General features: G+C 28.3%; 2 protein-coding genes across 4 annotated transcripts; both read right to left on the minus strand.

Annotated features, from left to right (window-relative positions):
* Window positions 1-2410: 2410 nt before the first annotated feature.
* On the minus strand, window positions 2411-5931 carry LOC117171695 (intraflagellar transport protein 46 homolog). Of its 3 annotated transcripts, none has more exons than XM_033359228.1 (4): window positions 5894-5931; window positions 5463-5688; window positions 3444-3632; window positions 2411-3363 (listed from the first exon to the last, which is right to left on the minus strand). In XM_033359228.1, exons 2-4 carry the CDS (start codon window positions 5684-5686, stop codon window positions 2787-2789), a joined length of 990 nt encoding a protein of 329 aa, XP_033215119.1. In that variant the 5' UTR covers window positions 5687-5688; window positions 5894-5931; the 3' UTR covers window positions 2411-2786. The 3 variants fall into 3 exon arrangements, with proteins under 3 accessions (XP_033215119.1, XP_033215117.1, XP_033215118.1); XM_033359226.1 differs by lacking the exon at window positions 5894-5931 and adding an exon at window positions 5777-5866 and having other exon boundaries at window positions 5463-5694; XM_033359227.1 differs by lacking the exon at window positions 5894-5931 and adding an exon at window positions 5777-5840.
* A 3998-nt stretch (window positions 5932-9929) lies between these two features.
* LOC117171490 lies at window positions 9930-12125 on the minus strand. The gene is made up of 3 exons (XM_033358849.1): window positions 11883-12125; window positions 11009-11229; window positions 9930-10862 (listed from the first exon to the last, which is right to left on the minus strand). Exons 1-3 carry the CDS (start codon window positions 11949-11951, stop codon window positions 10532-10534), a joined length of 621 nt encoding a protein of 206 aa, XP_033214740.1. The 5' UTR covers window positions 11952-12125; the 3' UTR covers window positions 9930-10531.
* Window positions 12126-13809: the final 1684 nt, after the last annotated feature.

Here is a 13809-nt window from a genome sequence, read left to right on the forward strand (position 1 = left end):
GTCGAGCGCGAAACGTGAGTATTGTAATGAGAATGTGTAATGAGAATGAGTCTCAACTAAATTATTTTTTTTTAAATCTAAAATGAAAACAAGCTTAACCATCCATTTTTTCAAAATAGCAGATTCTAATAATTAATAAAAGTTGTATCTGCCCAACTGGTTGTGAACCACCAAAATTTAAGTTTAATCGAATAATAACCGATCTAAAACCTACAAATAATTCCTATGAGCTAAAAAAGAATGTTAATTTTTTTTAAGCACTGCTTTTTAGTCAATAATATAATTAAATTAAATAATAAAAAAAACGAATCATAATTGATGACAATTATTTTGTGTTTGTCCCCCATCCCTTTTTTCCAGAGTCCCCAATCATTATACAAGATTTCGGCCTATTTTGCTAATTTTTAGATCTTTCACACTGCTAAATTGTTTTTTGTTTTACACACTGAAAAAAATGGTATTGCTGTTGTAGCTAGAAATATATTGCTGGGGAGATATAGCTAAATGTGCAATAAAGTTTAGGCAGAACTGCAAACTAGATAGCTAAGATATATAAACCGTCTGTCTCCTGCAGACAGCAAATGTGAGAGATAATTCTATCATTATTTGCTCGTGCAGCTAAAATTCTAACCTAAAATAATTTTAGCATCAGTTTTAGGTCTATAAATTGAAATGCATTAAAAAAATGTACTGCTTTGCATTAGTTCGCACAACACTAACACCCGACTTTTCCGTAAATACAAGAAGCTCGTGTCGTGTGGCTTGTAAGAGTTAAAAAATGAATAATATATACAGTAATGCAACGAAAATGATAGAACCGATTATGGAAATAAGAGATTTTTTGATTAGCTGTAACCTCCAGAATTCTATTGAAGCTCTCAAAGGAAAGTGAGTATTCTTTTATCAGTGCGCGTATAACCTGAAAAAATCTTCGTTTACAACTTTTTTTCGATACGCCCTAGTGTACATATATGTATTGATTATAACTAACTGTTTTCAATTTAAGATTTTTAATAATTAAGTACTGTATATATCTAATACATAATAAAGATTTAACTATTTATATATATGGTTGATACATTTTTGCGTCATTATACCTAAAGATATATCGGCCTCTATTAGCTAGAAAAAATTATAGGGACGTCAGCCAGAAAACGTAGCTAGATAGGCTCGATAGGCTGTCAAGTTTAGCTATATTTTCACCTAGAATATCTAGCTGAACCTGGTTAGGTGTGACACCTATACTTGTTTAGAAATAGAAATATAGACATTACAGCTAAATTTTCTAGACTGCACCCATACTTTGCCTCCAAGAAAATCTGTTCAATATAGCTAACTATTTAGGAAGACGAAATCCAGCAATACTTTCTAGCTGGGATAGCAAGAATTCTAGGTAATATACCTAAAAAATTTGCTCAGTGTATTAAAAGAATCGCATGCTCCTTCGATTCAAGCTGGAGAAACAAGCACGTGTTCACATTGAAAAAATGCGCAATTAACACAATGTAAAAACTGTTTTTTTAAATGAATTTTAAATAAGTTCTCACTATTTTTAATTTTTCAATTTATATTATTATTTACTACACGGTATATACCTGGGATTTACTGTGTAAGAACAACTGTACTTTTATAAAAAATTCAACATGATGTCCATAGGAAAATATTTTAAAATTTTCCTCAATTTGATTTTTCAAATCCATACACAAAACAGAAGATATTATCCAATCGAACTAAAATATAGAATGCTTACTTTAATTTGGGCAAACACAACTCTTACCCAATACTAAAATCTGCTGATCGAAAAAAATGTTTTTTTCGCCCAACTCTATAACAATGTATTATGGTGAATCGAAAATAACTAATTTTATAAATTGAAAACGCATTAGCCTTGAACAGTTTACTTTTTGAACCTTATAACTTTTATCAAATTTGAAATGAATCAATTGATATCTTGCCGTTGGGTGTAGTCGAAATAGAAAAAAAAATTTTATCGCAGATTTTTCGAAAAAGCATGAATGTTATTTTTGCTTCTCACTTAGCATAATATTCCTTATTTTTACCATTTTTTCAGATCTTTGATTTCAGTTTATATCGGAAAAATTAAATTTTTTATGGAGACCTGGAAATGGAAAAAAATATAGAATCTATAAAAATTATAAATAGTTTTTTTCTGCATAGAAAAACACTCTCATGTTGAAAATGTACTTCCAAAAAATTTAGAAGATCAGATCGTTAAAAATGACAAGTTTCTGAATTTTTGAAATTAACTTGTCATTTGTAAGTAAGCTCTGAACATAAGAAAGTTTTTCTATGTTGAAAAAAAACTATCTATAATTTTTAGAGCTTCTAGATTTTTTTTCATTTTCAGATCTTTATAAAAAATGTGATTCCTCCTATATAAACTCAAGTAAAAAGTTCAAAAAATTGTATAAATGAGGCTCATACAGATTAAGAAACAAAAATAACTTTCACGATTTTTGCAAAACTGCAATACAATTTTTAACATTTTTTCGACCCCGAACAACCACAACTCTTCAATCAATTCATTTCAAATTTTATACCTGCTATAAGGGACCCAAAAGAAAACTTTTCAGTGCTAAGGCGTTTTCGACTTATACCATCTTGTTTTTTCGATCCGCACCCTAATATGTATGCATTACTCTATGCTCGCGCCATGGGCAGATACAGAAATACACTGATAATATTGTTTATCACAAACAATTAAATAAGTATATTATATTTTTTGAGTTTTACTTTAAAGTTCTATTTAGTACCTAAAACATTTCCTAGAATCTTTGATCTTTTAAATTCCTAATTTCCAAAAAGAGAGTAAAAAGTGTATGAAGAGATTCAATTCTAGCATTTTCCTGAACTGGGATATCAACAAGATTACAAACTAAATCCACAAGGTGGGGAATATCACAATCCAATTTTGAAATATCGATATGGGCCTCATTGAGTCTTTCCTCGACTTCAGGTGGCCATTGTTGAAGAAGGGTGTCTATATCAGGAAAACGTGTTTTCAACTGAACTGTGAGGGGATTTTTTCGGCTGTGCAAATGGCTCATATCTTCTATCCATTTATCTATTGCCTTTCCATTTTTTTCTGCATCTTCAACTCTTTTTACTACCGTATGTCTGACAGCACTTGCACTTTTGCTCTGACTTCGCAATTGCAGATGTAAAACTGCTGGTTCTGATTGGTTCGTGCATGGTTCATCCAAAACGGCCAACCCAACTTTATCTAATATGCCATCAGGTCTGGGAATTTTTATAAAAGCGTCTATGTCTCCAACTGCCGGTATATAATCTGGGATGAATGGTATTAATTTATAATTTAGTTCTATTTTCTGTGGAGTGTATCTGGAAGAAAATTTTTAAAAATGAAAAATTTACTTTTTTCATTTTAAATGTAATGAGTTTTCAGAATTTAAAAATTGAACCTTATTATATTTTGAAAAAGTTCCTTGACTTCTGTCGAAACATGTAAATCTTCAAATTGCTTTGGATCGTAAAAGTCAATAGTTTTTGCTGTTGTTCCTTGAATATCATCTTCGTCTGTTTCATCGCTATCTGAAAGATCGCTTTCGACATTCATTGGTTTTGAGAAACTTGGTTCATGATCGGAGAGTCTAATGAAAAAAATGATTGGTATAGTCTTATTTTCCTGCAGCCGCAAAGTCTTTAACATTGAATAGTTCATAAATTTAATGCGTTTTAAATTGAATTAACATATCATGACCTATTTTGGAATTTTTCACCTTTTTCACCTTACTTCAATAGATAAAAGTAAAATTTTATTGGCAATTTTAATTTATGAAACTTTGTGAAACTGAATCCATTTTAGTTCAGACTGCATCTAATGATAACGTTGCGAGAAATATTTTGCTTATATGAAATGGAATGCTCCACATGTATTAGTTTGGGTAGTTTTCGGGGTCAAAATAACCATAACTTCGTAAATAATTTTTTGTTATAAATTCAGGGAAACACGTGTCCTTTTAATTTCTTTGAAAAATAACATATTTCGTTTACCACCGATTGTGAGACCGACTGTGCAAGTGTGCATAGACCGCAAAGTAATTCAGTGGGATTATTTCGTATTTTATAATTATTTCATTATCTGATGTGTTTGAATATCGCTCACATAAAAAAAAAAAACTGTTTTTGTCACATATTTTACACCTATTTTGAGAAGAATGTTCACCTTTTCTAACTAGAATAGGTTCTGTGATGACTGGACGAAGTTTTAAATGTTGTGATGGTTTCAAATTTCCAGAATTTCAATTTGGATTACAATCTTTACTGCAGTTTTTTTATGTAAATATTTTCAATTTATTAGCTTTAAATTTTAATCATTTGAAAGCTGAATAGTTTAAAACTGAATTGCATTAAAATTAGAATACTTTAATTTCTTACTTCAAATAATTCTTTCATTTTTAGCAAATAAAATCTTGAAGTTTGAACAGTATAAAATTTGTATTGTAAACTTTATTTTATTCGAACCTTAAGGCTTTTAAGTGGCATGTTTTCAAATTTGAATTCTTTTATATTCAGTTTTTAACGATTCTGAATTCGAATCCTTTCAATTGGATTGAGTTCAATTGTTTAAAATTAAAAATCTCAAAAACATGCATGTTTACTCTCAATGTTCCATTTTTAATTTCTTCCAAATTAAAACTTTTTAATTTTTAAAAATGAATAATTTCACATTTCTTTAAATAGACTGGCATGCTGTTAATTTTTTATTGGTTGAATTCAATTATTTTAAATTTGAATCAATTCAAATTAAATGTTTACTTTCAATTTTTAATAAGTAATTGAAAATTCTGTTAATTTTAAACTTTATTTTATTTCTTGTATACCTATAATGCATTATATGTAAACTTCATATGATTAAAAATTTCAATTCTTTCAACTTTGAAATATAAAAATTTGTATTATTGCCGGAATATAAATTATTTCTAATTTAAACTAAATGTCTAAATGGTTTTAAATTTTAATTCAAGTTCTAAACAAAAAAGGAATTTCTAAAAACAAAATAAAATTGGTAGGTAATACAATTTCAAACTACAATTGTTTTTAATGATTACATTTTTGAATTCTATTTGAATGCAAGTTTGAATTATTATATTTTATTTTTTAAGATTGATTACCTCCAAATCTAAATTAGTTCTGATTTAATAATAGTTCGAAACAATTATAAATTTGAATCACATTGAGAAAATTGCAATGCTAATGTTCTGAAACAAAAGAAATTTCTATAAAATATATAAGTTTAAAAAATCAAATTTAATCATTCTTCATTTTACGAAAATAAATAAAATTAAAATAAATTGAACAGTAATTTTGATATCAAAATCAGTTCTCTTAAACTGAATTCTTGTATTTGAATTTTCTCGAGTTTAAATTATGAAAAATGTTAACTATTAGCAATGTGTAATATATTTATAATAATATACCTTCTACTAAAATTAAGTTTTTCTCGTGGCGAATTTACACCAAGAATAGAGTTATCACTGGAAAGAGTTTTTGAATTTCTTCTTTTAGCAGAAGGTCTTCGAATGACAGGACTTTTGATTTCTTCTGCATTTCGTACCACAATACTTTCATCAAATTTCGTAAATGCCGAAATATGGTGCGTGTCTTCCTCGTCACTACTGTCTCTAATATCCCTAATATTCATAGCTGTTGCTGGCAACAATTAAATCAATTATTTCTCATTCTTCAATTTATAAAATGCTATTAATATTGTTGCATTTTAGGGTTTTATTACTTATTAAATCCAAAATCGAATTCTTGAATATAGAATTGCAAATACTTTGCACTTGATAAGAAACTTAGATTGGAAATGCTTCCTGTCGTCATGATACAAACTATTGTGACACTTTACCTTACTGACGATTGTTTGTCTCTACAAGGTTGCCTTGGTTACGCTCCACTTTGGTGAATTCCCAGCTGTTTTTCAAATTATTCCTGCTTAGATTACTTTTATGTTTATCCGTTTATTGTTAAATAAGTTTCTATTAACTATTTATAAATATAATAAATAAAATGTTGCTAATATTCTTGCAAGTATAGTTTTATTTTTATTTAAAAACACTAAAATTGCATAGTTTACTTGAAAGGTTTTCAATTAAGGTCCTTGATTTCTTTTGATGGACAATGATGAGGTAAATTTAATTAAATTTTAAACATTAGCATGGTTTTAAGTCTGTTTGACAATTTACACTTCCAATATTTTGTGCCTCAATTTTATGAATGCTTTCAAGTGTGAAATTATTTTGCATTTCAGTTTTTTGGATTTGACTTTTAAATCTAAAGCGAGGTTAATCATGCTTCTCTAAAATATCACATTTATAAGCATGATGAAAATAAAAAAATCAAGATAATTTATTAATGTAAAAATCTTTTTGACCCAAGCCAGATGCGTCTTCAACAGGATTAAAATTTGTATCAGTTATTATCTAAAGTAACTTTATTGTCAAATATCAATCAAAAAATTTTATTTTTGCAACGGATTTTAATTGATCATTTTAAGTTTTTTTTCATTGCATTATCACAATTCAAATAATGATTTTTTATACATAAAGTTACTCCCAAAGATTAATTTTGTCGTGCACTATCAAAAATTGGACATCTATTTTTAATTATTTTAGACTGGTTTTCAATATATCTTCTGAGATGACTATATCAGAAATAAAAAAAGCGCTATATTGAGGTTTGCCATTTGGCTACGACTAAAAATGGTTGAATTTGTTTGTTTTTTTAGTATCATAAAATACTCCAAATAACGATTTTAAAGATTGCTAAAAAATTACTGTTTTAAGGTTTGCAAAGTTGGTACGACCAAGCTTAAGTTGATTTTTATTCTTCGACAGCACTAAATTTGAAGTTTAAATATTTGTTTAATTTAATTTTCTTTGCTAAAAATGTAATTAATTACAAATTTTCGAATTAAATAAGTGTTTCATTAATGAGTTCAGTAAATTAAGTGAATTATAAAAACCGAAAATTTGTAAATGCTCGTTATTTTGACATCATTGAAGCTTGAAAATTCTAAACTTCTTCAATAATTTATTTGCATTATTTTCAACCTTGATTGTGAAAAATGAGCACTGTTACCTACACTGAGAAAAGTTTCGAGAGATTAATTCACGGAAGCGCGTCATTTTTGTGCAACAATTTGTACGCAATTTAGAGTCTCGGACTTTGTGATCTAAAAGCATAGAATTCGAGACCCAAGAGCAAAGGGACGTGGCCTAATGCCTGAAACTTCGAGAACTATGCTTTAAAAGCAAGGGTTCCGAGATCTTAGTTCTCGCGCCAAAGCGTAATAAAAGCTAGCAGTAGTTCCGTGAATTAATCTCATGAAATTTCTCTTCGTATATACATATAAAAATAAAGTTATCGCATAGCTGAAAAACATTAAATTTGTTCAGTATTGTAATCTTGAAAAATATAGAAAAACTCTAAAATGTCGAGTTTTTAAGTTAAATTAGTCATGTTACAGGATCAAGATGTAAAAGGGAGCTCAAGTTTTTAATAGAACAAGCAAAAAGTAATAGTTTGTAACAAGCATTGATTTTCAAAAATAATTATTTTAATTTAGATAATACAATGGAAATAAAGAAAAATAGCCCGAATACCTATATAATTCTATTATACAAGAAAGTATTATATTATATAAGTATTATATCAAGAAAGTATTTTAATTAAACTTAATTAAATCATTTAATTTTATATAGTTTTGTATTGTTTAGTTTTTATCTTATTTTCTTACTTCGGAAAAAATAAAACATGTATATTTCCACTAACTCAGTGTAAAACATAATTAAAGTTTTTGACAGATAAAACTATTTTGATTAAAGCTGAAAGTTGTGACAGATTTAAATAATTAAATTATAGTTAAAACATGCCAGGGTTATAATTTGGAAAAGGTAACATTTTTTTCACAAATCCCCACTTTTAAAAAGTGCTAAATAAAATGTTATAGGAAATTCGAATCAAATTTATATATTTGAATTTAATTCTTCCGAAACCTTAATATTAAAAAATATTGAAAGTAAGTTTCTAAAATAATAGAAGATGTTCTGTACAATACAGAAAAAATGTGTCCTGTCACTTTCCTGGAAAATGAACCGTATATTTTTCTCTAAATCAGGGTAATATATATCGCACAATGTCGTGTCTCGAAAATTTTGCAATCATAATTTCGGAACAGTTTTAGATAAAGTTTGCATTTTAAAGCAACAATTGCTATTTTAAAACAAAAATCATTATAATTTGAACAACATTTATTATCTTTAAACAATTTAAGATTATGTTATTGTTTTCCGTTGGTAATTGGTATTTTTAATAAAAAATTAATAGATTTCAAATAATATTTATAATTTGTCAACACCTTTAGGGTCGTGAATTTCACCTGAAATTTTTTTTTTTACAAAAAATAATTAGATTTAAATACAAAAACTTTTGTTTAAAATAATAAAATGTACAAGTTTGAACAATTTTTGATTATTTCATAGTATTTTTCGTCGGAGAATTTATTTTGTGTGTTTTCTTAGAAAATATGAGCATTATTAAAAAAAAAATTGTTATTTTAAACAGAAAGCATTTAGTTACACGATTTGAACCATTTTTTGTATGTTATGTTAGTGTTTTTCGTTGAAAATTAATATTTTTAATAAAAAAGTCATAAGATTTTTGAGATCATCATAATTCTTTAGACATTAAATCCGCAATTTGTATATAATTCTTGGTTTTGTGGACATTTTTTTTATCAGGAATCGATACTTTTAATTAAAATAAAACATTGTATTTCAAAAAAGATAAAACGTTTTTGAAGGATTTTAGGTGATCCCCGCTACTTCAACAGAAATGGATGATTTAAAATAAAAATCATGTTAGGTTTAAGTGCACAAGTTTTATTGTCCATATTAAATTATAGAAATAGTATGTTGTATTACAAGGGATAAAACAGCGATTGCAACGAGTGTTGTTTGCTGCCTGAGCGAATCGAGGGCTGCCTTCACACGAGTTGCGATCGTTGTGTTATTTCCTAGTAATGCACATTATTTTGCATAGCAAATCTATTGAAAAATCGAGTGCAGGTACCTGTAGACCCTACCTTTCTACCTGCTTAACTGTGTACCCTAGAGTTGAAACAAAATGTTTCAACCCTAGGGGTGCAAACACCGTCTTTCAGCCCGCTTTACACGTACCAAAACTCGAAGACAAAATGTTTCAATAGAGGCGCTATGAGAAATAGTATAAATTCATTCTGAAGTTAAGATATCAATTTTCTTCAATTCTCCAAAATATTTTCGCTGCTTTGCTATTATTTTAGATAATAGATACTATTATTTGTGAAAATTTTGCATTAGAATTGCTTAATATTTTAATTTGAAAATTGCGCCACAAAGAGAAAAAATCCCGCCCGTGGCTGGCGTGTTTTTTAGTGATTTTAAAGTTAAAACTTTCTTAATGATCTTTTATTCAAATAAATAAACAAACTGCCGTTATGGATCGTCCTTTTGTCGATCTTATTAAGGTTTTTGTCTAACTACATGAACATGTGTTTAGACAATTATTATACATTTTTATAATTATAAAAGTACTTATATCATTCGTCAAATGCAGAAACTAAATTAATTCCCTTAATCATTTTTTTGTATAAAAAAACAATGAAAGAAACAGGTTTAAAATCGCTGTTATAAAATGATTTTATACATTTTTATCATTTTAAAGTACTTATATCATTCGTCAAATGCAGAATTTAAATTAATCCCATTAATCATTTTTTTCTATAAAAATACAACGGAAGGAAACAGTTTAAGAAGGGCTGTTTTAAAATGGAAATACCAAGTTGCAAAAGTAATATTCTTTTATTAAAAATATGAAAATGTAGCAAAATTGACATTTTTAGTACTGCTTCCGCAGACTTCACATTGTACTTGTTCAATACTCACACAAAAGGTAACAATTATCGCAATAAAAATAGGTAGACGAAAATCCGTCCACCCAAAAGTGTTTACAAAAGATAAACAAATGTTCTTGTTGAATCAGCAGCAAGTGATAACAAAAGTTGTAAAAATTGTTAACAAGATTACGCCTAGAATGAAAAAATCCAATTTAGATACAAATTTTCAGAGCCAAATATTGTCTCAAGATTCTCAGTTATCATTTAGACGTCCTAAATTAATGTTTAAGAGTTTGATACATAGTTTGATCAAACTCGGAAAGGTAAAAATGATCAAATGGTAAAAACAAAAAGAGACGTAAAAAAAGTTTTCTACCAGAGAAGAATTATTTTTTTCAAATTATTTTTGCAATTTAGTACTAAATTTTTCACAGGAGAAAATTATTAAGTCTCCTTTTTATCCCATTTTTATCATTTGTTAACAATATTTCGCCTCTCTCCTAAAATCGAAAATATTCATTCCTCTAATAAAAGTGAATGAAACTTTAGATTCTCGAGGACGTTTGAGCTTCTTTTCAAGATCATGTAATATGCACGATATTTGAGATTTTATATAGGATATTTTCCATAGACATGACCACTTCTAGTTTTTCGAATTAGCCAATGCTGTGACTTATTTACTTTTTTCAAATTTCTCCATCCTTTTTGCGTACTTTCTGAGTATTGAGAATTGTTGTCACTCTGGTTTGCAAAAATTGAGGATGTGCTCAAATTTTTTCTGTGAGAGTAGTCGTGTTCGTAAATATAATTATCTCTTCGTGGACTTTCACCCTCTTCGGAAAAATACTCGTCTCCACGGTCATGATAATATTTAATTGCTTTTGTTATCAAAGATCGCGGAAGATGATAAATTGGGTCATCTGGAAAATCCGCAGAAATTCTGGAAAATAAATTTATTTGGTTGAAGAAACAGAATATTTATTAATTAAGTTAGATAAATATTATAAATTAAATTAAACATTGATTTTTAAATATAAAATAATTCAAATTTTAATTTGCCATTATTAATTCAAAACTCCAATTTACGTTTCTGTTCTTTTATGTGAAAATCGATTGTCCTCATCTTCCTTAGTACATTTGGCTGAAAGAAAAACAAGAACACCTAGGAATGCACAGATAATAAAAAAGGCTGCAAAATCAGCTGTGACATGCTTAATTGCAGACGGTGTTCGAATTTTGGAATTTTCGATGTTCTCAACTTTTATGGTGGATGTAAGAAGCCGGGGAAGCTCCTTGATAAGAATATCCTGTAAATTCACGAAAAGTTTTTGTTATAAAAAACTGAACAATTTAATAATGTTTATGAATTTGTTTATGATTTTCAATAATAATAATAATTAATTCTACAGATTCTACATTATGTGTTTTAATTTAGACAGTCTTAAATGTTAATGTTTAACTTACGTGTTTTGTAATTTTAATCCTATAAATTTGTATTACTTAAAACTTTAATGTTTTCAGTTTGTACACATTTGTCATATTCAAAATGTTACTTTTCACTTAAATACTTTTTAAATTTCTACGTTTCTCATCGTCCCAAAATTTGGTATGAGTAGTCAAATATTGTTCATTTTTCATGATATCGGCTTTGGCTAGAGCTAGATGTACCCAAATTTCGCGATGACTAGATACTTTTTCCAGCACCGATAATTTTTCGAGATGACTAGATGCAGCCGAAATATATTTGACTGCCCATCCCGAATCCCGGAACGTTAACACTTTGTTTTTCAGTGTTAATGCTTTTATTTTTTTTTTACGGTTTGAATTCAGGTTTTGCTCATTTTTATTCATTATTGTAAAAATACATAATTTCATGATAAAGATACTTTTACTGATAAAATATATTTTTGCCGGGAATGGGTTGTATAATAGTAAATTAATTAAAACATGAAAAACTTACTCGAAGGAAGGCAAATACATTTCGAATTATGAGTTGAAGGAGGTAGTACATATCTGTGAGGTTGTTCATTTTGAATTACGGGCGAATTGATCTTGTTTATCAAATTAATTCTAGAAGCTCAAACTTCTTTTTGAAGTTGGTAAAAAACTCTTTAAATTTATCTCATTATTTACCGAAAAAAACGCGTTTGACAAAGCGAACTGCTCAAAATTTGACAAAGACTTCAAAAGCCCAGTGCTAAATGTCATGTTCGCTATCAATCGTATATCAATGATTTGAATATAGGAATGCACAAAAATAAGGCTCGACTTCCTTTTTTTTCGAATTATTTTTGGTAGTAATTTTTTTCCTTGGCAGGCAGACGTGCTCATTTAGATATTTTACAGGATGTCGAACAAACCGGGGATATCGGGAAATATCCAGGAATTTAAGTAATACTGGGAAATCCCGGGAGTTGACCGAAAACACAAATTTGAACCGGAGATCACGTTTAAAGTTTTCGAAAATATGATATTTTTTATCATTCGTGATAATGAAGACAAATAATATTTTTTGAGTACTTACCGTTGAAAATGGTAACAAATATAATAAAAAATTATTCGAAAATCAAAATATTTAAAGAAAAATGTATAACTTTTTTTAGTTTGAACCCTTCAATAATTTTGGGAAACTGTTTAAAAAAAAAACATTTTTTTAAATACACTTTCTGTTATAATTTTTAAATTAGGGAATAGAAATAAGTGATATTTTTAATTAACCTTGTAAGATTGTTTATGGCTATTAAATCAAGATTCGTCGAAAATTCCTTTCGTGAATTGTTTTCTAATAAAAAATAGAAATGTAAATATTTTTTGGATTTGCGGAACCAAGTTATCGTTTTAAGTGCTTAAGATTATTTATGAAATTCATAATTTAGGGACCAGTGAAAATTAATATACATAATTAGATTATAATTGCTTCAGACGTATGAGACATATTTGACGTATGGGGAATATTAGAGATGGCTCAAGCATGGTACACCAGCTCCTTTTCGATGAATTGTCGGGACTCTATGAACCAAAATTGAATGAAAAATAGATAATTCTGAAGTTTATTGAATAACCTTTCAAATGGTACGATTGATTAAAATTTTTTTTTTATTACAAGCTTAAGGTCGCATCAACTACAAGGTCATTAGCGACCACACTTACAAACAAGTATCATATAGGGGTATACATTGAAGGTTCTGTATAATTAATGAGATTTATAGTTCAAAAGAAAAACATAGTTCTGAAAAATTATATGTGGTTAAGAAGACCTATTTCGTTGAGTAAACCTAGTACATTTTGGAAGGATATTGGATCCGTAAACATTCTTTTTAGATTCTCCAGTAGGTGATATTGCCTTCTTTGATTTAGATAGTTTGAACAGTCTACCAACAAATGTTTTATGGTAAGAATCACTTCACAATTTTCAAACTTTTTTGGATCACTTTTTGAAATTAAATTATAATGCGTTAGGTGGGTGTGACCAATTCTCAATCTAGTTAGGGCTATTTGATATTTTCGACTGTCGAGGAGAATGTTATTTTCTTCGAAGAAATCGCTTTTTATTTCATGGAGTTTGGTGGCTGTTGATGACTTCCAAGTGTTGTTCCAGATCCTATTGACAGTAGAGTTGATGGTATTGTGCATATCATAATACTCGACTATAGAATATGCATCAGGAACTGGAAGAGTACAGGCTAACTTAGCTAGAGCATCAGCTTCTTCATTGCCTTTAATTCCTTTGTGTGAAGGAACCCAAAAGAAGACTATTTTTTTCCCCAGGAAACATAGATTTGTCAAAGACTCTTTGATAGTTTGGGTTGTACAGTCAGATTTAGTGAAATTTTTTATAGCTAAGATAGTACTCAGTGAGTCCAAGAGGATAATGAAATTTGTGTCCT

This window comes from Belonocnema kinseyi, chromosome 4, assembly GCF_010883055.1.
Source record: "Belonocnema kinseyi isolate 2016_QV_RU_SX_M_011 chromosome 4, B_treatae_v1, whole genome shotgun sequence".
Taxonomy (NCBI): Eukaryota; Metazoa; Arthropoda; class Insecta; order Hymenoptera; family Cynipidae; genus Belonocnema; species Belonocnema kinseyi.